The sequence below is a fragment of the Barbatula barbatula genome, assembly GCF_947034865.1.
Source record: "Barbatula barbatula genome assembly, chromosome: 15".
NCBI lineage: Eukaryota > Metazoa > Chordata > Actinopteri > Cypriniformes > Nemacheilidae > Barbatula > Barbatula barbatula.
In genome coordinates this window covers 3,434,914-3,459,559 of record NC_136778.1, presented here as the reverse complement: position 1 = coordinate 3,459,559, position 24,646 = coordinate 3,434,914, and the positions used below count along the sequence as shown (strand labels likewise).

Sequence of the window (24,646 nt, the reverse complement as noted above, 5' to 3'; positions counted from 1 at the left end):
TGTATTGTAAATATATTGTAGTTTTCATAAGAGACGTTGTTTAGACATTTTTAACATATTGTCAAATACCGAACAGAAAATATCACTACAGTAACTGCTGATACAGGAAAGAATTCTTCCACAAGGGGGCGCATGGCGGCTACGGCGGTTGAACATCGCAACTATTTAAATGTGAACAGTATTATTAAAAAGCATTTTATTTCCCCAAAAGGTTCTGTTTAATATTTCGCGAATAAAACAGTGATTTCAAACGCCGGCCGCCAAGCCCCGCCCATGTCCTCGACAAACCCACCACGTAATCCAAACCACGCGCCGTCTCGTCATGTGACCGCGAGTGGTTCCTGCTACACGGTAGTGATTAGTAATCAGACGTACTGCTGTATCATGTCGGTCCGTGCGAACTAATTTATTTTCCGATGTAAATTATGGGTCGTGTACGTATTTGTAATTCGGCCCTTTTCCGCCATATGTGTTCTACTGTTATATGTGCGTTGATATTGCTTCAGTGTGTCCGTTCAGCAGCACCGGATGACAGCCCGTGGTACAATGATCTGTGCAGGTGAGAGCTAATAAACAAACACTGCTGCTAGTGTTGTTCGTTCTTACGTATAGCATTAGCATGTGCTTGCTAGGAAACAAAATCGTGTACCTTTATATCTGACGTAACAAAGCGTATCGTTGCTATTGCACAATTTGGGAACTAGTTACTGCTAGCTAGCCGTGGTGTATAAATGCATGTCAACATGAGACGAGAGTTGGTGGGTATGCTTTGTTTAAGGTCGGCAGGTATCTTACAGCCTTTATCTATATGCATGTTATAAACCATTACACTGCCTTAGGAATGAATGCAAAATATCACATAAGGTGTGTGTGTGTGTGTTTTCTCTTGAAGTTACAAATGGGAGGCCGTTGACCAGGACAGCAATGTGAGTTACACACTGAAGCTTTGTGAATCTTCACCAGATACAGAATGTGGAAAAGACACGGCGGTTTGTGCTCAAAACCAAAAGAGTGGCCTGAAAGAGTCAGTGGGTGAGTGCAATGTGTGAGGGATGCGTAAAACAGACCCAAAGCGTTACCAGGGTGTACCTCTGGTCCCTTTTTGGCTTTTGTGTGACTTGCATCTTTAATTTAGCAATGTTTCTTTCATAAATAAAGTTTGTATGTATTGTGATTGTTTTTTGTTGTTGGTTAATGAGTACCTAAATTGATTGTGGTGAAATCATAGCTAAAGAATAAATTCCCCAAAGACATGTTTTTTATTGATTTATTAGTGTAGTGTGTAGGGATGTACCGATTGCCGGTTTAATGGTTTACCGGGAGGATAACGTCCATCGGTTAGTTTTACCGTGGCATATTTTTATTCCATTATACCGTGCGGGCCTTGAAAAACCCTGTCCAGCATCAAGAGTTTAACGTAGATTCAACATGAAACGTGGGTTTTGTTCATTTATGGCAGGAGAGTAAATCGGGAGTATTGACATTCAGAATAAAATATAATAATATATACAATAATACCGTGATAAACGTGTTCACTTGAATTGTTCACCTCTTTACATCTCTAGTGCATCATAGTGTATGAATTTATTTTACTTGAGTTTTATAATGCTAATAAGAATGACTTCCGATAATAATAGAACATATGTAGTTCTTTATTTTCTTTTATGCATACCATTTTCTCCATATAGTTTATTTCTCCTCTCTCTTTTTTTTGTTGTTTTTTTGTGGCGAAATGTAATCGGGATGTATTTTCATCATATTCATTCTTGTTATTATCACAGTTAAATGAGTCTCTTTTTGGTTTAGGTTTAGTATGTCAACCCTTTTAGTTGGAAAAAGCAAGAAGTTTTGACTTCTGTTTGTTCTTATTGTTTGTCAGCTGACCTCTGTATGACAAGAACCTGAACCTCAACTAAACACCCTGACCAATAGCAGCACAGAGTGTGATTGTGTTATCTGTAGCTTTACATGACAGGGCAAACACTGAGACTGTTTCATGGCATGTCATGTGACCGTATAAAAAGTTTGCAAACAACATAAATATCATGTCCCTGTTTTCTCAGGCTGTGTGTTTCACGCTTACAATACATGCAGAGATTGTTTTAAAATGGTTTTATAGTTTTTATTTAATCTAAAGTGCAGGCCGAAGCTTATTACGCAGAAGATATATGAAGTGTCTATTTATAACTGCTTCATGTTGTTCCGACGGTGTCATAGCTGTATTCATTGTAGTTGAACCAGTGTTTCCGCCTCACATGTCTTGGCTGACAGCCTGACGTGTGATTCTTGTTGTTGTGTATTGAGTCAGACATTTTTCTCGTTCTTCATGGCATTTGCATAGGTTCAGTTTGGGTATATAGTGTGTATACATGCTTGTCCTGGTGTTATCTTGTGTTACTGCGGCAGTATATTTGTTTTTTGCTGTAAGTAGGTCACAGCTATCAAGCAGCAGGTGATGTAGTTGAATATGACAATAATGGACATTTCTGTACGTTTATTATTTAGCTTAAAGAGCTTTGGTAAACTCTAATGAAAAATACCAAATGTTATTAAACTAAACGTTTAGATTTTTACCTGTGACATGACAATTATAAACATTTGTTATTATATAAACAGTAGTTATTATTAAGATTTTTTAAACAAACTTAATACTTTATGCCACTCACTAAATGACACAATATGATGCATTGAACTCAACTTTTTATAGTTTTAGCATTTATCGTTGTATGTTGCCTAAAGAAAGCAGTGGTATACAATTTCCAAACATAGTTTTAGTAAAAACATGACATGTCGAATGTTCTCTTGAGGAATGTTCTCTTGACCAGTTGACACTGTGTTTCGTTTTAGTAGGTCATGCTCTCCTGCTGTGTGTTCTCATGGATTCTGTACTTCTAGAAATTGTGACCTATAAACTTCCAGCCGTACACTATCACATGCTTTAATATATAACATTAGTCGTTTGGCCCTTTGGCATACTTTGCCAAATGATTTAGATATGCGAGTTACACAGCAACAAGAGATCTCCAGTAGTTTAGTTTCTGTTCTTGTATTCCAACAGTGATATCTCCTGTAACTGTGTCCAATAGTGTGTCAGTTTACACTTCCAGCTTTCACTTGCATTTTAAGCCGAAATTGTGTAATATGGTATAATGTTACCGGTTTAATTCAGAACATTTACCAAGGTATGACAGAAACCAAACAAGACTCTTTTAATCCCCATAGGTGAGCTCTCCTTACAGAAGGTCTCGGCCGCCGTCCTCGATTTCAACAGCACGAAGAAATGCGACAGCAAGAGCAGTCCCGTTCAGACTAGCATCACTTTTCAATGCGGCAAAACCATGGTGAGATTTCCTCAGCGGCACCTGCACGTTTGTTTCCTTTCAGATTCCTGCTGAGCAAGAAGAATCCGCATACAGTAAATGGAAGAAAATATTACACTGTTGAGACCGTATTTCCCATGTTTGGCTTACATGAGGATGGACACATAGATGTGTTTTATTCACGGTGGTCTTTAAAGTACCCACTAAATCAAAAGGGAAGTTTTTACCTTTAGAATATGTAGCTCAATTTGTATTTAGAAGATAAAATCTTGTCTTTCGACGTCCTCCAATATGGGGCGATGATTTATGTGACATCATTTATCTGCGCTTCAGCTTCACCATCAGATTCCAGGCTGAGGTAAGATAAACACTACTGGCGATTTTAAAAAGGGCCGGGGCCATTGGTGTCCCACCCTTTCTTTTTCATTGGAAATTGCTACATCAAAATAAGCAAAGTTTAATACTTGAGAAGGACATCAGCATTGTCATTCATCCTAATGGAAAAGTTCACCTCAAAATCTTTTACTCACCTTTACCCACCATGTTAAACATGTTTTAAGCTGGGAGGTCATGTTTAACGTCATGTGGGAGGGGAAAAAATAAAACAATTAAGATTTTGAGGTGAACTTACCCTTTAATGGCAGCTGCATTATGTATGTGCTCAGAGACGCAAAGTTCAGCAATGTTTTTTTTACATCTGTCACATAAGCTAAAAGATTTAAAGTTAGTTCACATATATTATAGACTAACCAAGGAACCTAGCTAAAATGGTTTGCAATCTGAGCAATAAGACAAGATCATGTGAAATGTGTGTAACCACAGACAAACAGGAAGTTGAATTGTTTGGTGCTGCATGCAATCGTATTCAATAATGTAGTCTAATAACTTTATAATTTAGGGTGTTTGGACGGTATTTTGATACGTCAATAATGAAATCTGTTTCATGTTTTGAACAAAGGGCACGCCAGAGTTTGTCACCGTTTCAGAGTGTGTGCATTACTTTGAATGGAGGACGTATGCCGCCTGCAGAAGAGACAAATTCAAACCACATAAAGAGGTGGGTGGAGGTGATGAGACATGAGAGCATCTGGAAAAGTCTGACTTTGTTGTGTTGCTCTTATTCAAAGACATTAATTATTCTGTATATCTCACGGTGAAAGTTTTACAACAACCTGTAAATCATCACTGTCCTTCCAAAACCTCGAATGTCCAAATTCACAGTAAAATGTGCCTTGTTTACCCACCAGTCCATGTGTTTTCGTGTCATTTTATTTTTAAGGTCCCCTGTTATGTCTTCGATTCTGATGGGAAGAAACACGACCTCAATCCTCTCATCAAACTCAAGGACGGTTATCTGGTCGACGACCCGGACGATGACGTTGATTTCTACATTAATATATGCAGAAGTCTAAGTAGGATTCGTTCCATTTCCTTTTTTTATATCAGTAACAAACATTTGTTTTATTTACATAAAGTCCTCGTTCAGATTCGTATTTAAATTACGCAAATCTTCTGAAAGCAATGATAAGTCAGCCATGTTTATTTACTAAAAAGCTTGAATATTTCCGTCCAGACCGAGATGGAAGCCGATGTCCTGAAGGATCCGCCGCCTGTCACACCTCCAGCAAAGGATCTTTTGACATGGGTCAGCCGCTCCAACAGCTGGAGCTGCTCTCCAATGACAAGTATGTGATATTTTGCAATATATTATTCTACCCAAACATGATATTCATTTATTTACGCATAAGCCATTTCATGTCATATTTTATGTTTGGACTACACAGCGGGTTTAGAAATAGTTGCTTTAATACAGTCCCATGTATTGAATTATCCTATTGAGTGTCTTTCATAAGGGTGAACTATTTTTTTCTTGTCCCTGCAAATCAAAAATTGACATTCAACCTCACAGTTCCTAAGCCAGAGACCCAACTGTACCCAAGCTCTCTTCCAACTTCCCCACCAATGACTTTCAGTCTCCTGTCTTCTCTGTTTCAGACTCAGATTGCGGTACGAGGGAGTCAAAGATCCTCCAGACTTCTGTGAGGGCCACAGTCCGGCAGTGACTATAACATTAATTTGTCCCTCAACAAGGCAAGCGGTAAGAATTTGACACAATTTAGTTCAGACTAAAGACGAATATTGAATGTGTGCTTTGCCGTGTTGTTTTTGATGTCATGTGCTTGCCGTTGATCTAACTGGTTTCTCAGGGAAGTAACCCTAAGATGATAAGCAACTCAAACTGTCGGTATGAGATCGAGTGGGTGACCGAGTACGCCTGCCACAGAGATTACCTGGAGAGTCACGACTGCAAACTGACCAGCGTTCAGCACGACATCGCCATCGACCTCACTCACCTGACACACACCTGTGAGTTTACTCAGCTGAGTTACACATCAGCAGATTCACCACGAATGTGTTATTTATGACGATACACTAATGGTTGCTCATGTTATTTATGTCACTTTCTGTAGCTTTAGATCAACCATATATGGCAAAGGCCGAAAGTGGCAAGGACACGTACTTCTTCTATCTGAACGTGTGCGGAGAGACCAGTGCTGGTCAATGTGATTATGGGAAGGGGTACGTGTCGTCATGTCAAGTGAAAGAATCGGGCAGCGCGAAGAAGATCGCTGGGAGATACCAGAACCAAACGCTGAGGTTGATCTTAGCTCATGTTTTCAATCCTTTCAAAGGTCTTTCTGTCTCAGGTTTACACTTAACACTTTTCCGGTGTCTGTAGGTATTCAGATGGAGACCTCACGCTGATCTATCCGGATGGCAGCATATGTGGCACTGGATTTCAGCGCATGACCATCATTAACTTTGAGTGCAATGCAACTGCTGGTGAGTGACGCTCATGGTGATTCTGTTTTAAACCTGCTTTAAAGAATTGAAAAGGAAGGAACGCATTGTGATGTCAGACGTTTGGTTTTCTGTACATTTTCCGCACTGACACCAGATTTGTGGTTTTCAGGGAACGGCCAGCCGGAATTCACTGGAGAGTCAGACTGCACGTATTATTTTGACTGGCAGACGGAGTACGCGTGCGTTAAGGAGAAGGAAGACCTGCTGTGTGGAGTCACAGACCAAAAGAAGCGCTACGACCTCTCGCTTCTAACACGCTTCCCAGGTCTGTTTAAACTGAGGAATGATCTCTTGTACGGATCTGAACAGAGACACACATTTCTTCCGAAGTAAAATAGATGATGTCCTGTGACTTATTCTTCTGAAATGTTAATGTTTGTGGGTTTTAATGTATGTCTGCCAAATTTTCTGTGTGGGTGTTTTTCTAGAATCGAGTGGATCTCATAACTGGGAGGCTGTTGAAGCAGAAGAGACTGATAAAAAAAGATTTTACATCAACGTTTGCCATAAAATTATAATGGACGAGGCGACAAACTCGTGTCCTGAGGATGCCGCAATATGTGCAGTAGGTCAGTACCGTTCAAACGTTTAAGGTCACCAAGGGGCCATTCACATTTTGCGTCTTTTGGGTGCGCAAGTTTGTTATATTTCCGATTCAGAATGCCGCAAGCGCACTGCAGGTCATGTGACATGAACTAATCAGCTTCAGCTTTTCTGGAACAGCATAGAAAAGCTCAGTGAAGATGGAGACACAGATGATCCTTTTAGTTATTGCAGAAGATTTTTAGCGGATAACCTCCTCATCTTCACGGCAAGTACAGCCCATTGTTGCTTGGCAGACGCCAGGAGAGCGCAAGCTAGCTCCCAAGCATGTTTGAAAAAATAAGAAAGCAGTGCGGCTCGCATTTTCAGCGCTGTCTTGGATGCTAAATGTGAATGGCCCCTTTCTCATTCCTTGATTTCTTTTTTTTTGTAACACAAATGTAACTATAGGTATCATGTTGTAACAAAAATTGTTGGATGTTTTCTTCAGTATTTGTTCTGTTTATGCATTACAAACATGTTTATTATGTAATGAATAAAAAAAATGTTTCTTTCAAAAACATTCTAACTCGATTCTTCTCTCTCAGGAAATGGGAAACATGTGAGTTTGGGAAAATTTCTCACTTCTCCCAAAAAAGCATCGGAAGGTGACGATATCCGCCTCATATACACAGACGGAGACGTGTGCAGGCTGAACATGAAGATTAAAACCATCATCACTCTGAAGTGTAAGCCGGGAGATGTCGAGAGCGCTCCCGTCTTGAGGAGCATGTCCAGTGACAGATGCACCTATGAGTTTGAGTGGTTCACCGCCTCGGCCTGCGTCCTCTCCAGAACACAAGGAGACAACTGCAGGGTGGAAGACCCGAAAGCAGGTACGCGATTAATCCAGTCGAACCTTGACCCATGCATGTTTAAGGATTTTTAAACATTCTCAAGTTTGTTTGCAGGACTTTTGTTTGATTTATCGCCCCTGCGGAAACCGAGCGAAAGTTATTACAACGTGTCCAGCGGAAAGTATGATTACTTGATCAACGTCTGTGGCGGCGTGAAGGCTGCCAAGTGTCCTGAAACTGCTGGAGCTTGTCAGGTGGACCAGAGGCAAGTTCATCCTGCGTGTGTACTGGTTTCCTTTTGTACTGGTTTCCTCTTTTTAAACCACGGACCATCTGTCATTGTGTCTCTACAGTGGGCTGAGCTCCTGGAATCTCGGTGAGTTTAACTCCAAACTTTCGTACTATGACGGACTGATCCAGCTGACCTACAAAAATGGCTCTCAGTACAACGACCAGCAGCACACGCAGCGTACCACACACATCTCTTTCCTCTGTGACAGAGGGGCCGGCCAAGGCAAACCCGAGTTTCAGGTACGTCACCTGCTCTGTTATTGTTTGTGCTGACAGAGTGTACACCGGTAAATCGCTTGTAAGCGTTAAAGAATTGTTTTTGTTATGACCTCAGTTCCTTGCACACCTTCAGCTATTGTTTCTTCATGGCTTTTGTCTTGTCATACTTTAGGATGAAGACGAGAACACATACAGCTTCAAGTGGTACACATCCTACGCCTGTCCGGAAAGACCGCACGAGTGTGTTGTGACGGATCCAAACACACTTCAGCAGTATGACCTGTCCAGGTAAGCTTGTTTTTCTGAAAATATTGTTTAGCCTTAGATATTTTTTAAAGGAACAGTTCACCTAGAATTGACTATTCCGTCTTCATTTTACACCCCTTAAATTGGATAAAAGCCTCTGCTAAATAATTTATACAGATTTTGAACAAAGCGACTTATAAAGAGTTCAGGAAGCAATAAGTCATACAAGAGCAATAGTACGATCAGTGGTTATGGCGCTAGCAATGCCAAGGTCATGGGTTTGATCCCAGGGGATTGCACATAGTCAGAAACAAATGTATAATGCAATGCAATGTAAATTGCTTTGGATAAAAGCGTCTGCCAAATGCGTAAATGTAAGATGCTTGTAACCAAACAGTTCTCGGCCACAATTGACTACCGTAGTGGGAGAAATCGCTTCATAAACGTCTTTGTTCTGTTGAACACAATAGAAGATATTTAGAAAAATGTAGGACAGCAAACAGTTCTGAGGCACTTTGTAGTTTAACTTTTGAACAATTTTATTGTGCTCTTGTCATTGTATTTTTAGTTTTCCTGTACAAGTTGGATTTATTTTTATTTCAGTTTACGTTTTAGATGTTAGTTTAGTTAATTTATTTTCATTTGATCATTTTAGTGCCTCAATTTAAACTTATTAACTAGCGATATTTCTACTTTTTATTTAGTTGTTGAAATCCTATTAAGACCCATAGTTGCTTTGATTTCAATGAACAGAAATGTTTGAAACTATTATAACCTTGTAGCGCATATATATTCTGCCGTTGTCTGTACTGAACATGTCATTTGTCACTTCGCAGTTTGTCCGTGTCTAATGGGGGCAGGAACTGGCAGGTCATGGACACCTCTGACCCCAACATGCTGAAGAAATACTACATCAATGTGTGCCGGCCGCTCAAAGCCGTGCCCGGCTGCGACAGGAAAGCTTCCGTTTGCAAGATGAAATTTGAGACTGACAAGGTTTGCTGTTTCAGGATCCAAGTTCCTTCATTTTTGGAGATAAACTTCACTGTTTGCACAACTGCATAATCATCTAATAACAAAGTTTAGTGATGTCATAACAAATGTGTGTATGTTGCTGGTGCAGGAAGGCCTGTCTGAGAAGGTGGAGGTCAGTAATTTTGGTGTTGCCAATCAAGGGCTGGTGATTGTGGAAGAGAACCAGCTAATGTTGACTTACACGAACGGCTCGGCATGTGTGGCGGCAGACGGCGTGATGAGCACGTACACCACACGCATACACTTTGTCTGCTCGAAAGGGTCAACGGTATGAGCCTTTTCAAATCAATGTATACAAACACTTGTGAATTTACTGTTTAATTGAAGCATCAGGCGGTAAAATGTTATTATCAGTAAATAGATGGATGACATTTGTGTATGTGACACGTCTTTATAATGTGTGCAGAATGCTGAGTGCAGTGTGTTTTGTGTTTTTGTTTTTAGCGATCCGGCCTGCGATTTGAAGGGAAACAGAAATGCCTTGTTGATTTTGTTTGGGAGACCGAAGCAGCCTGCGCCATCTCAACGGTTGTGGACACCAACCAGGTTAACCTTCATGTCTTTCATGCAGTCAAGAACAATTTGTTCCTTCAATGCTTAACTTCATTTTTTCACATGTTCATGGACAGACCTGCTCCGTGAAAGATCCCAACACTGGTTTTGAATTCAACCTTCAGTCCCTGGCCTCCAAAGAAGGATACAGCGTCACTGCACATGGAAAAGACTTTGTAGTATGAAGCACTTTTTATTGTTCTGTGGGCCATCTTGATTGAATATTTAGTGTGTCCAAGTGCAGTGGAAATTTCAAATAGTTAGCAAGTTTTCAGGGTTTTTTGCTCAGAAATTAAAACCCCACTTTAAATTCCTGAGGGAACTCACATCTTAACATTTTCTTCTGGATTTTTTTAACTTTAAACTGAACAGTAAGAGTCATAAACCATCGTGTCTTCTGTAGGTGAACATCTGTAGCACTTTGGATAAGTGTGGAAGCACTGATGGGAAACCTGTGGCCGGATGTGAGATAGAAGAAGGGAAACCTGTGAGTCCGGTTGGGGTCGAACAATCTTTTCAGTTCTCCACCGATGGCTCTCTCACTCTCACGTATAAAGGGGTTTTGGACATACAGACAGGTGCGTTTTGAGTTGTGTTGTATGTTTTACATGCATAACTGATAACACAACATATAACATCACATAACTTAAACCATACCGACATGCAATATATTATTGCTCTATTTATATTATCTCTCCAAAACGGAAAAACGCTTATGATAATGGTGATGCACACCGGAGCTCCAAAGATAAAAAAAACTATAATTTAATTGTATTTTTAATAAGATTTGTTTTGGTCGAGCAACCTTTTCAAGTTGATGTGTGTGCTTTTGTTGTATTTTTGCTAGTGATAATGATGCGGTAATGATAAAATAAAGTTCTCAATCACAACACATGAAGATATGAGACAGACAGCGATGATATGTTTATATAACCTAAATGTTGTGATATATTTTGTTGTCTGTTATATGCTTATTGATGTGCATTGTTTTCTCTGTCTGCTGTAGGCACTGAAAACACCTTCATTATTAATTTTGTGTGTGACCAAAATGCTGCCAAGGCATCTCTGCGGTTTATTCACGAAGAGCTGGGAACAAATACACATGTAACGCACAACGTCTTCTTTGAGATGTCCACCGCTCTGGCATGTGAGCCCGCCCCTGTGGACTGCCAAGTCACAGGTAAAGCTATATGTTTAAAAGTGCACCCAAAATAAAGTGTCATTTATCCTCCAGTGCAAAATGAAGATTTGCGAGAGCTTTAAAATACAAAATACTGCTACAGATTTTGGCTAATATTCATTCTTTCTTATGTAAAGTCTGATTGTTGGCTGGAGTTGATTGTTTTTTTCCATTTTAAGCTGCTGAACAGTTGAAACCTCTTGCTTTTTTGATCTTGCTTTTCCAGATTCACAAGGTAGAGAGTATGACCTAGGTGACCTCAGTCTGGACGGCAAGTATTATGTTCCTCTGGACACCTCAGATCAAGCAAGGTCTCAGAAGTTTTATATCAACGTGTGCAAACCGCTGCCTCGCATTAAGGGCTGTGCTGGTGAGTGACTGCAGGGCTTCATGATGTCACTTCCTGTTTCATCCTCTGTTATGACTGGCTACGTGATACACAATTATTTTTGCCAGTTGGTGCGATAGGAGCGTGTGGTCAGATCAACGGCACAGGAAGGAATCTGGGATACGTGCAGTCGAGCCTGCAGGCTGCTGAGGACGGCTCCATCATCATCGTGTATCAGAATGGCGACAAGTGCAGCTCGGGGCGTTACTCCACCCGAATCATCTTCCAGTGTGACGATAGTCCCGTAAGCATGTGGACAGACAAATAACACTGGTGCATTTTTGTTAATACATGTGCAGTATTTAGGACACCATTTTGTGTAATAGGGTGCGCCCATGTTTGATCGCATAGACGGCTGTGAATATGTGTTCATCTGGAGAACATCAGAGGCCTGTCCGATCAGAAAAGTGCAAGGTAGAATGAACAACCAATCAGCTCAATGACCATATACAGATCTTTTCTCATTGGCTCTGACTATGTTTTATCCCCTCACAGGTGATAACTGTAAAGTCAAGGACCCGAAGAGTGGTTATGAGTACAATCTGACGCCACTGGCTGGACAGGACTATGAAGTGACGGGTTTGAATTATGACTATCATTTAGCAGTATGCGGACCAATTAAAAGCCATGTCTGCCCGCATGGCGCCGATAAACTTGTGTCCTCCTGTCAGGTAGAAGGGCAAAAACACAGAATTACAGGTGAGTTTTTTGAGTGTCACTATAAGACTGATATGTTAAATATTATAGATGAGGAAAATTGTGTCATCATTTATTCACTCTCACGTCTTTCATCTGTGAAACACAAAAGAAGATCATTTGAGAAATATCTCTGTGGTTTTGTGTCCGTACAATTGAAGTCAATGGTGTCCAGTGTTGTTTAGTTACTGACATTCTTCCAAATATCTTCTATTGTGTTTTGCTGAGGAAAGAAAATCACACAGGTTAGTAATGACCTGAGGGCGAATAAATGATGACACCATTTTCATTTTGGGCTGAACCATCACTTTAAGGCTCAGAAACAGATTGTCTGAAAACTTGTGACGTTTCATGTTTTGTTATTTGCAGGGCTGGCAAATCAAAACCTCACCTTCGATGACGGGATCATCATGATAAACTACACACACGGAGAAACCTGTCACAAGGTCTACGAGCGATCCACGGCCATTCTCTTCTCCTGCGACCACAGCAAGAATCCTGTGAGCTCCCAAAGAATCCCCTTAGCCATTGAATCAGAATTTGGACTAGTTTAAACAGTTCTTACATGAATCATATCCTGTATCTTTTCTCATCAGGGGATGCCAGAGTTTATCCGAGAGACGGCCGACTGCACGTATCTGTTTGACTGGCACACTGCTTTGGCCTGCCCTTCGTTCAAAACCACAACCTGTTCATTCAAGTGAGAACATGCTTCTTATTTGTTGTCTCCCAAAACGCGACGTAACTTTTCAAGGGCTCAAGACTAACCTTTTTTTACTAGGAGCACTGTAGCTTTTTTCACTGTAGGTTTGGTTTGGTTCTGAGGCCGAGCTTACAGAGACGCTTTATGGGCTCAGTAAAGAGACTATTTAAACTCTGAATACACCAGACCAAATAAGGACTGAATTCATTTGGACCAACAGAGAATGTGAATGTCATTTTGTATTAAAAAAGTATATATTTTATTGTTTATAGTATATTGCAAATGAATTTGAACAGCGCAAAACCACTCCTCCTGGGTTAGTTTTGTTTTAAAAGTCTCCTATATCAAATCGTTCGTCCTCGGGCTCCAAAAATCCGTCACAGCAAATGGTAGTAATGCGCTCACGTTGTGTCTGTAAACTTGTCAATGATGAGCTGAGCTTTATTGTGTAGCTAAAGTAGGGAAAATGGGAGTATTGATTGAGAACGGAGATAAAAGTGCACGAGTACTTGATTAAAAAACGCTTTCGCCGCCATCTCAAAAACATGTTTAGTCCCAGTCTGGAGCCCTGCTTTCTGAATCTTGTGTAACGCTCAATTTCTGTTTTTGGCAGTGATGGAAATGGACACTCTTATGATTTATCCTCATTGGCCCTGCACAAATCTAATTGGATGGTCGTGCCTGAGGGGACCAATCCGACACAGCGATATTATATCAACGTGTGCAAGTCTCTGGTGCCACAGACTGGTGAGCTGTAGCTTTTTATGTTGCTGTAGTTCACCTCCTAAAAAAGAGTGCTGTCCATTATTCATCATCGTCTTGTTCAAAACATGATTTTTGTCTTCTGTGGAAGACAAAGGAATATAATGTGAGAAATGTCTCAGGTGACCATTTTGTACCAAAATTCTTCAAATGATCTTTCATGTTCTGCAGAAGAAGTGTATACAGGTTTGGAATAAATCAGCATTTAAGGGCAGAATTACCAATTTCATAACATATAAGCAAAGCTCAAGCATCTTATTTGACCCGTTCGCATCCAGAACTGTCAAGTTGTATGTCTGCTCTGTGATTGGTCTCAGGTTTGTGGAGCTGCCCGTCCAGCGCAGCTGCCTGTCTGAAAGATGGAGACAAGTATGTGAGTCTGGGGGAGGCAGAGACGGGTCCACAGTTGGATGAAAACTTTCTGGTCCTGAAGTACACAAACGGAAAAGCCTGCGCAGACGGCAAGAGAAACGGAACCACCATCATTAGATTCAGCTGCGACCCAGACAAAGTGGTTCGTAGATACAAGTTAAAAACTTCTCGTGTTATGATTGCTCTTTTCGGCCCTAATGAAAAATGATGTTCTCATGTATGATGCGCAAGTGCTGAAAAACTGTCCACAGTTTTTAGAACAGATGTCGAGTCGAGCACCATAGCAGTGATATGAAAAGCAAATTGAACTTTAAGTTTTTAGCCACAAAATGTGTATTTTCATGTTCAAAATGTATATGATGCAATATCAATCCTTGCCCTTTATATTGTGATAAATATATTGCAAAATTCCTTATACATTCCTCCAACCAGAGTTATAGTTTTATTTAGTTCTATAACTATTTTTAATAAGCTTTTATTTTTGTTATTTTAGTTTAAGCAGCTTTGGTATATGCTTTTGTCATTTTATAATAATTATAACAAATTTTATGTTGCTAAACAAGATTTAATCTTTATTTGAGTTTTTGTTTATTATTATAATTTAAGTGCTTTAAACTTTCTATTTTTCCTTTAGTTAAGTTTTTCCAATATTTATTTGGTCAGTATTTTAGTAAACTAAAATAACCTTACTTCTAACCATACTAATATGTTCATTTGACACTTTTATTTCTATTATATACATCTAACTCTTGTAATGTGCAAAAGTAAAACCTATTACACTGTGATACTATTGGTCAATATATTTCCTCCCACCAATGCATTATGTGTTGCGCCAACACAAATCAAGAGTTATTTTATATTGGCAGAAAGTTACATTTCAATGAAAAATCGTAGAATAAAAAGGGTCTTGCACAAAAAAGACAAATTACTGTATATGTCTATCTCACTGTCAGGATTCTGAACCCACTCTGAACGGACCGCCGGAGGATTGTGTGTATAATTTCATGTGGTTCACCTCTGCAGCCTGTCCTCTTAACAGCACTGTACATGGAGACTGTAAAGTGACCAATCCAGCCACGGGTGAGTCAGACAGTCACGCTACATGCACGATCACACATGACTGCTGAGTGATCTTAGCAAAGCACTAGGGGTGACCCCGAACAGTCGAAGATTCGATACCTCGATAGGAGGAGCCTGATTCGACTACCAATGTCACAGTCGAATCTTCGCATAGTGGTTATGCAATGGGGATCATGCCATTTTGGTTATATGGGCAGTGGCGTAGCAGACAAGCTTTACAAACACTTTACACATCTATTTTAGATGCTTATATTATTTCTCATATATCAGACACACGCAGGGGTCTCTCTTTTAGAAATTCATGCAAATTTAACACGTTTTTAAAACCCCTGGTATGTAGCATGTATAGCATATATAGGGTACTTGCTAAATCCAACATTGTGCTGAACTTGCTCTTATTATCCAAAACGCAAATCGTTCCAGACAAACATGACTATATAACAAATGTTAACTTTATATAAATAAATATTAACAATATGCAGATAAAAGTTGTATCTAGGGCAGACTGGCATAAAGAAAAAATATGCTGTTTGTTATTAAAACCCATCCAAACGTTCACGTTTAACTTTTTTTTAACAATAAAGGTTGACAATAGCGCTTTATCGTAAAAAAACACACATTGACTATCATTTAAGAACATTCACTGCCACATTGGCTTTACAATATTTGTTGCTGTATTGGTTCTGAACTTCTGACACGAACCGCAGACTCTGGTCTCCGCAGGTCACCTGTTCGATCTGAACGGCCTTAATCGAGATGGAGGATATACAGTCTATGATCCTTCTGCCGACAGGAAGATGTTCAGATTAAACGTCTGTGGAGAGCTACTGAACGCCGGATGTGCTTCAGGAACAGGTGACTTCATGTTGTATGCTTGTTATTGCATTGGATCATGGGATTGACTGGGTTTACTGAAATAGTTGACTATAGTTGTGTTTTTGTACCACGAGCTACGGTTGACCCTTGAGCTACGATTCAGATCTGTGGTAATGTAAAGCCATTGATATTTGCTTCAGGTGTGTGCATCAAGGACACACAGACAGCAACGAGTGCTGGAAAAGCCTCCAGGAAGCTGGTGTATAGGGATCAGGTGGTGGAGCTCATCTACGAGAGCGGAGACGTGTGTGCCGCCAACCCGTCCCTCAAACACAAGAGCATCTTCAGCTTCGTCTGCAAGTCGGAGGGAGGAGGCACCGATGTTCCCGTGCTGGTGTTCTCGGATGACAACACATGCACTCATTTCTTCTCCTGGCACACCCCGCTGGTCTGCGAACGACAGGTAATGGGGTCATGCAATGCTTTGAAACACGTTTAAGGCACGCAAACATTTTCAGATGTGGCTTTGAGAAACCATCACCATTAAAAGGATTGCCTGTGCAGGTGAAATGCTCGGTTTGGAACGGCACCAACCAGTTTGACCTGAGTCCTCTGATACATCTCACTGGTTACTATACAGCGATAGATGATGATGTGGACAGAGGAAAGTCTCCCGATTTCTACATCAACATCTGCCAGCCCCTTAACCCCATCCCGGGGGTCAACTGTCCACCAGGGGCCGCCGTATGTATGGACCCTGTTGATGGAGACCCAGTTGTGAGTAAACGTCAGATGGTTCTTTATGCACTGTTAAATATTAAAGCTGTTGAAACAATAAAACCCACTGTATTAATCAGTCATGGTTTGTTTTTCTATCCGTCTGCAGGATATCGGGCGAATCACATCCTCTCCTCAGTACAACAAGGAAAGTGAAGAGGTCACCATCACATTCAACAGCACAACCGTCTGCCCCTCTGACCCCACCTCCAACTATTCCTCTAAAATCATTTTCACCTGTCAGGAAGGTGCAGAGCTGGTAAGTCTGTGTGTCGTGAAGCGATGAACTAAACTGGTTCCTGATGTTTTTTTTTCTGCGGTGTCTGTAAGTGTTTGTTTTCTGCGTGTAGGGCTCTCCTCAGATGATTCGGGCTCAGGAGTGTATGTATGTTTTCGAGTGGGCCACTCCTGTGGTGTGTCCCGAAGTCGTCACTCGACGTGGCTGTAGCCTTTCCGTCTCCAATTTGCGGTACAGCTTTGACCTCTCGACGCTGTCAGGTGCTGTTCAGGTAATGAAATCTTTGGATGAAACCTTTAAGGAAGTACAATTCTGAGTAATTTACACCAGCTATATTAACTTCAACTTAATATATAAACACATTTTATGCCACCTTATCTTGTGTTTTCTGACACGTTGTCGTATAATATTTTATCACAAGAACCAATGAGATTTGAAGCTACTGTTAAATATTGATAAATGTGTTTGTTTTGCTCTAATTATTCGTCGTTTTCTTTCACGTTTTGTAAAATATAGTCACATAGTCTTACTTTGTAATGCATGTATGTGATTTTTTTTAGATTTTAGTCCCATTCAAAGTTAACTTGTTGGCATTTTAATATATTATTATAAATGTGTGTTCCAATGACAAAGGGAAGAGTTCATTATGAGGGAATACTCATATTTGGGTGGCACTGTCAAGCAAGTGTAATGTATAACATACAGCGGCGAAAAACATTAAGAGACCATTCCTAGTTTTTAGATATTCAGCATTTCTTGATGTGTTGTGGTCATTTCAGTCCAGGGTCTGTGGAATTACAACAAAATCAAACCTCAGGAGTCGCAGTCATCCAACAGCAATGTGAAAGACTTGACAGCATGACAAGACACATGAAAACTGTGATAAAAATCAAGGCTATTACATAAAAATACATGTACAGATTTTACTGTTGTATTGCTTAAAAGTGTCTAGATACATTCACATTTTAGTTTGGCCAAAGCAATACCCAATCCATTTGATCTACTTGTATTCACTTTCTACAAACCAATCGTCATTGTATGATCGTAACTGGTAAGGAGAACACACCTCATGCTCTGTTCTGCTTCTGTTTTTCTATGTTCAGGTTCCTGAAAGTTCTTACAAGATCAACGTATGTGGCGCTGTGACGGACAAAGCATGTAAGGACAGCGCGGTGTGTCTGATCTCCAGCGGCTCAGCGGCTTCGTATGGGAACAGCAAATTAAAGCACATGAGCTACAGGAGTGAAGAGCAGGTGGTGATGATGCAGTACAGCGGCGGAGATCCTTGCCCGCAAGGTCAAACAAACACACAACTACTTTATTTCAAAATCAAGTGTGCCGACTATTTAAAAAGCTATATTTAAGATGCCGTTATTTGGAAAACATCTATTTGAACAAAAGAAAAAATGTTTTATCTTACAGTGACTGATAAAGATGAGGTGTGCGCCTTCCCCTTTAAATTAATGAACAAGTCTTATACTGAGTGCACTACTGAGGGGAGAACAGATGGCAAGAAGTGGTGTTCCATAACAAGTGACTACGACAGCGATAAGAAATGGGGATTCTGTTCTGATGGTAGGAACCTCTGTCACAAGCTGTTTTTATGATTTAAATTATTATATTTAATTCAATAAGACATGTCCAGTGACCCTAAAAAGCATTTCAACACTTAAAGCCACAAAACAGAAGATTTAAAATAGTTTAAACGAACCATCTGACAAATCGCGGTGCTTGTATGTTCGTAACAGCACAGAGAGGAAAGAGGCAGTCGTCTATTTTGTTTTCGTGTGAGCGAACGGCGGGCCGTGGGACACCGCAGCTGATGAACGAAACCAAGGGTTGTTCGGCCACCTTCAAGTGGAGGACGAATGTGGTGTGCCCACCGAAGAAGATGGAGTGCAAGCTGGCCGGAAAACACCAGACGTACGACCTGCGGACCCTCTCCTCTCTCACCGAGCCGTGGAAATTCAGCCATAATGATGATTCGTAAGCGTCATGTTTTCTTTGTCTTCGGAAAAACTGTGTAGCCTTGGTGAAAATTCAAATGTGAGAAACTCTGTTTTATTGTACAGGTGGTATTTTAATCTGTGCCAGTCGATTCAGGGTGGTCTTCCGGGCTGCCCGGAGGATGCTGCCGTGTGTCGCAAGCATCGCAGCGGGAAAATCGAGACTCTGGGTCGCGTGTACACACAGACGATGGAGACCATTACCGGTAAGTGTTTTTTTTGTCTTCCTACCTATTTGCGGTTTTGTTGGTGATGTCAAGCCGGCTCGTTTCCTCTCCAGACGGAAGGATTCTTGTGAATTATTCCATGGGAGACGATGTGTGCAGAAGTCGTCGGCCAGCCAAAACGATCATACTGCTGAAGTGTGGGAGCACAGTGGGCCGTCCCAAATTACTGCGGTGAGTCTGATGAACCTTTTGATGTATAAATAAAAACACAGCAGGAAATAGATATGACCACTTTCTTGAAATGATAAAAGCCAGACTCGGCCTCGAGTCTATACGAGTTTACCAATTGAGACTAAAAAAAGTTACATACAAAAAGTAAGATCTGTCAAAAAAGTTCAGAAGTGAGTGAAATGCATTGGTTTCATTTGTGCATCTGTGTATGTTTTAGGGAGGATAACGCAGCGTGTGAGTTTTGGGTGGAGTGGGAGACCCGTGCCGCTTGTGCGGTGAAGCAAGAGGAGGTGGAGATGGTCAACGGAACCATCAAAGTACCCGAAACAGGAGCCACGTTCAGCCTGGGTGCTCTGTATTATCGGTGTGTCTATCTGTCTCATTAATCTAGTGCTTCTACAGGGGTCAGAGGTCAAATGATCCCATATTGTGTAATGAAAACATACACCAAACCAAGTATTTTGGACACTGAATGTACTTGGAGATAAAGTTTACCCAAAAACGTCAATTCTAACATCATTAATTCACCCACATGTCATTTTTCTGTGGAACACAAAAGAAGATATTATATGCAATGGAAGTCAATAAGGATCAGTGTTGTTTGGTTATTAATGTTCTTTAAACTATCTTCTTTTGTGTTCTCGAGAAGAAAGAAACTCACGCAAGTTTGGAAAGACATGAGAGAATAAATAATGACTTTTGACTGATGATTTTGCGGTGAATTGTCAATCAATCAATCAATCAAAATTTATTTGTATAGCACTTTCAACACCATAACAATGGACCAAAGTGCTTCACATGATAAAATTCATTATATAAGTCATAAAAAGTAGAATCATAAAACACATCAAGCTAAAAATAGAAGTACAGAAATAGCAGAGGCAATAACTAGGGACAACATACCAATCATACAGCAAATGCCTTAGAAAAATGGTAAGTCCTTTAAAACTACCCAAGGAGGAAGCCGATTTCAGAGACAACAGTAGCCCGTTCCATAGCAAAGGAGCTGCCACGGAGAAAGCACGATCTCCACTCCTCAACCGAGTTCGTGGAACAGACAACAACATATGATCATTTGCTCTCAAAGAGCGAGAAGCTTTGTATGGGCTCAACATAGCTTTGATGTAATCAGGAGCCTGTTGATGTAAGGCCTTATACACAATGATCAGGACCTTATAATCCAGCCTATATAACACTGGAAGCCAGTGTAAAGCAATTAACACAGGTGTTATGTGATCCCTCTTCTTAGTGCCAGTTAGAAGCCTAGCAGCGGCATTTTGAACATACTGAAGGCGAGCTATGAGAGATGCATTCAAACCCAGGTATAGGGCATTACAATAGTCCAACCTCGTAGAAATAAAAGCATGAACAACAGATTCTAGATCTTTTCTGGAAAGAATAGATTTCAGCTTGGACAACTTCCTTAACTGATAAAAGGATGATTTCACGACAGCATTTATTTGTCGGTCAAAGCAAAGTTCTGTGTCAAAAATGACACCCAGGTTCCCAACATGGCCATTTATACTGAAAACTATAATCTCAGTTTTATTCTCATTTAATTGCAGAAAAGTACAAAATTGTCCCTTTGTGGGTTCTTTTAAACTAAGCTGGTTTAACAGGAACCAGTCAGTTTAGTTGAGCTAAATTATGCCATTGTTATCTTTCCCAGTTTCCACAACGCCACAGGAGACATTCGGCCCAACGGAGGACCGTTATATCTACCACATCCAGCTGTCAGGGATCACAGACGGCTCCATTTCAAAGTGCCTCGGTGCCAATATCTGTCAGGTGAAGATTAATGACAGCTACCGCAGAAAAATCGGTTCCTCCAACAAAGCAAAGTATTATATTAAAGGTACGAGGAACTCTTTTAATCTTCAACGTTGAAATTCCTTGTATGGCATTTTTAAGTTGAGTGACGTATAGAACGTTTAGAAAGCCATGATCTTGCCGATGCTAATACTCGAGGTTTGGCAGCGACGATGTGCACATGATCTAGACGTGACCGGATATTTTTGATATCAGGTGGAAATCTTGATGTCCTGGTGCCATCTGAATCCAAATGTGGCCGTGACCAAACCAAGACGGTGTCCTCGACCATACTGTTCCACTGCAGCCGTACAGCAGGAGAGGGTATCCCAGAATTCCTGCTGGAGACGGACGGTTGCCAATATCTGTTTGTTTGGCACACCCTCCACCGTTTGTGACTTTTTGTGAGTATCGCCGAAGCCTGACATATGTTTTCAGCATACATTTGACTTATTCTGCTAACAGTGATGTTGGTCCGTTCATCCAGCTCCACGGATCAGCACATTAATGACGGAGGGGAGGAGAATGTCGGCTTGTCTGGCAGGAGTCAGGCTTTGGGGGCGGTGCTTAGTTTAATGCTGATTGTGCTCACAATCTGTTTGCTTGTTCTGCTATTGCACAAACGGGACAGAAGGTGATGCGATATGTTCGCTTTACTTGTTATTTATAAAGCAAGAAGTACTTCCAGTTTCTTGCATATGTATCATAATTTGATTCTTTTAATGTTATACAGGCAATATGTTATTCAGAAAGTGTCCAGCTGCTGCAAGAAGGGAAATCCAGTGTCTTACAAATATTCCAGGGTGAAGCTTCATCTTGTTTTTTTTGTGAAAAAAATTGATATGTGCATGTTTGTGTATCAGACAAACTCCCAATTCATCGTTCTTCATCTCTCTCTCTCTCTTTAGGTAAACTTGGATGAAGACGGAGGCGAAGATGAAATGGAATGGCTGATGGAAGAAACGGAGACCCCCACGCGGGAGCCGCAGCAGAACGGACACATCACCACCAAACCGGTGAGCGCCGACGCTCTGCATTCCTTCTCCCTAGATGAGCAGGACAGCGAAGACGAGTTGCTCACGGTCCCAGGGGTCCGAGTGGCCCAGCATTCGTCTCTGTCTTCCTCACGCCTGCAGTCGGCTTTGCTCAAAGCGGAGAGCGACGAAGACCTGGTGGGACTGCTGGATGACACGATGAGCAGGAACAAGAAGAAACGCAGCGGTAGAAACCAGAGGAAACCACAGCCAGACCCTGATGACAGCGATGAGGATCTACTGAAAGTCTGAGGGCGCCGAGCGGCCCGACTTAACTTTTCAATGTCTGCCACCATGCGTTCGGTTGCTTTATTTGTAAAGGGAAATCTATTTATCAAAAGCAGATGGTTGATTCGTCTACGAAATAGTGTCAATGCCTTCCTGACAAAACCTCGTCTTTGTCATTTAATTGTTAAGATGTGTTTGTTTTTCTGTTGGTTGAGATGAATGATGTACAGAGTTGTAAAAATGTGAATTCATTTGGTCTCCTGTAAAGGTACAGAAATGAACTATGGGGATTTTTTTATAGTTATTTAAGGTTTTTGGGAACTGTTTTTTTTTTTTTTTTTTCACCAGCTCACTGGACAAATACACTGTTTTCTCAGATTTTGAGTGTGGCAAGATGAAGACGTTTGTATACACAATCTGAAGCAGTATTTCACATATCTTGAGCCTTGTAGCACCAAGAGGAGATCGATTCACTTTGCAAGTTCATATTCGCATCACAAATCCACAAATCGTCACGTTCTTCATTTGTGTTCTGCACTGACGCGTTCTTTACGCGAACCTTTGTCTAAAGAAAATCATCCGTGTCTTTTGCAATGGTTTGACCCCCTTTGCTTAAAGCATGACTGTAAGAAATGGCATTGCACGTTCCTTTACCATCACCATTTCTCGGCACAATTGAAGGGAAATGTTTGTGGTAGTAAGTTCGAATTTGTTTTACTTTATTGTCTAGTTGTTTTTCTTGAATAAAAATAACTGTGCCTATGAAAAGAAAATGCATCCCTTTAAATGCAGGATAGGAGATGCTTCTCAAGCATTTTTGCATTTCCATGAAGAGTCATTTTATCACCGCATTATGTCATTATTATCTGGCTTTTATTTACGCAGACAAATGTGTATTTTATTTGCTGAATGTTTTGTTAAGTTTATAGTGAATCAGTTTTAACATGCAGAGAAAGATGTGTAACTTTCGCAAGAGTCAGTCGGCGGGCGTTGAAGGCTCTCCGAAAATGATTTGCCAAAAAAAGGTTTGAGACGTTTATTCACTCAACATGCATTACTCAGGTTGTCTTTTGAAGGATGAGAAGGCTTGTATTTTCACCCATCAGTGTATTCTTCACATATATATTTGGTTGCCAAATATAACCACACAAGTTTTGTGTTTGTACACTGCTTCTGAGAACGTTCTGTCAAGGTACAGCATGAGGGTCTTTTGCACTTTGGATTTTATCCGTCCTTTAGAGTTGAAGGTCAACGGTACACTTGAAAGTATGTATTGGTCTTGGGGGGTTCTCTCTTGTATTAAATGAAAATGTCTGCAACTGCTGTATAGGTTATCATATGGTACAATTCTCTAAAAACATCTAAAAAACGTTTTTGTCTCTGAGACTCATGCTTTTTTCTGATTTGAGAGGTTTTTGTCATGTTTTACAGCATTTGATTTTGATATTTTATAAGGCTGTGCTGAGATATGGCATTTAGTTTGAATAAAACGATTGGCTCCTCAGCATGAATTCTTTTTGTGATTTTTGTATTTGTGGCTTCACCGTATAAACGGGAGAATCATTTACGGCTCTGTTGAGTTTACAGAAAATTATTCACAGAACCAACTGGCAGCTGATTTGTGGGATGACGTGAGATGACGCAAATAATCCAAATTAAAGATAAATGTAATTATTCGTTTTTTATTGAAAACATTTTGATAGATATTGTGATTGTGATTACTTTTGGCCATGATAACAGTGTGTGAAATTCTATCACGCCAGCCTAAATCCTAAGATTTGGGGTTTAAATAAAAAAATGTTTCAGAGTTCCCATAATGGTTTTGCTCTTACAGACTGTCGCAATGCAAGTACGCTATTATTGTGGACGAAAGAAATTATGATAACAATATTATTGCAGTATTTATTGAAAACAATGTCAACATTGTAAAATAATAAAAAAAACTAATATAAAATTAACTTTATATTTTGTGTTTTCTCTTATTTTTGGCCATTGAATCACTCTCAAGTAAAATTGTAGTGAGGCACGGAAAGCAATTGTACATTTCTTTGGGTGAACTGTCCCTTCAAGAACCCCAATAAGTATCTGTCATATTACTCTTGAATTGTTTCAAATCTGTATAATGTCTCTGTCCAATGAACACGGAGAAAGGGTTTGATGCCTCGAGGGTTTAAAATGGGCTTTGAAAAAATAAAAATGCTTTATTTCCTATTGCTGTAATTCAGTGTCTAGGCACCGCTGGGATTTGGTTA

The 24,646-nt window shown here is 40.4% G+C and overlaps 1 protein-coding gene across 1 annotated transcript; it reads left to right on the top strand.

The window, feature by feature from the left end:
• Positions 1–327: 327 nt before the first annotated feature.
• On the top strand, positions 328–23,903 carry igf2r (insulin-like growth factor 2 receptor). Its single transcript, XM_079475266.1, is given in 49 exon segments — positions 328–559; positions 893–1,032; positions 3,223–3,341; positions 4,279–4,377; positions 4,600–4,732; positions 4,894–5,005; positions 5,316–5,418; positions 5,528–5,687; positions 5,792–5,978; positions 6,061–6,164; positions 6,295–6,450; positions 6,614–6,754; positions 7,316–7,603; positions 7,679–7,829; positions 7,918–8,095; positions 8,247–8,362; positions 9,157–9,316; positions 9,444–9,623; positions 9,800–9,901; positions 9,985–10,086; positions 10,311–10,485; positions 10,914–11,087; positions 11,314–11,457; positions 11,544–11,719; positions 11,802–11,889; positions 11,971–12,174; positions 12,541–12,671; positions 12,768–12,871; positions 13,488–13,621; positions 13,954–14,150; positions 14,962–15,088; positions 15,812–15,943; positions 16,105–16,367; positions 16,469–16,681; positions 16,791–16,940; positions 17,032–17,190; positions 18,023–18,215; positions 18,342–18,494; positions 18,668–18,905; positions 18,992–19,131; positions 19,206–19,323; positions 19,541–19,687; positions 20,993–21,029; positions 21,031–21,178; positions 21,349–21,515; positions 21,517–21,536; positions 21,620–21,766; positions 21,866–21,935; positions 22,041–23,903. Coding segments are annotated over 49 exon segments (7,392 nt in total). The 5' UTR covers positions 328–425; the 3' UTR covers positions 22,419–23,903.
• The last annotated feature ends 743 nt before the right edge of the window (positions 23,904–24,646 follow it).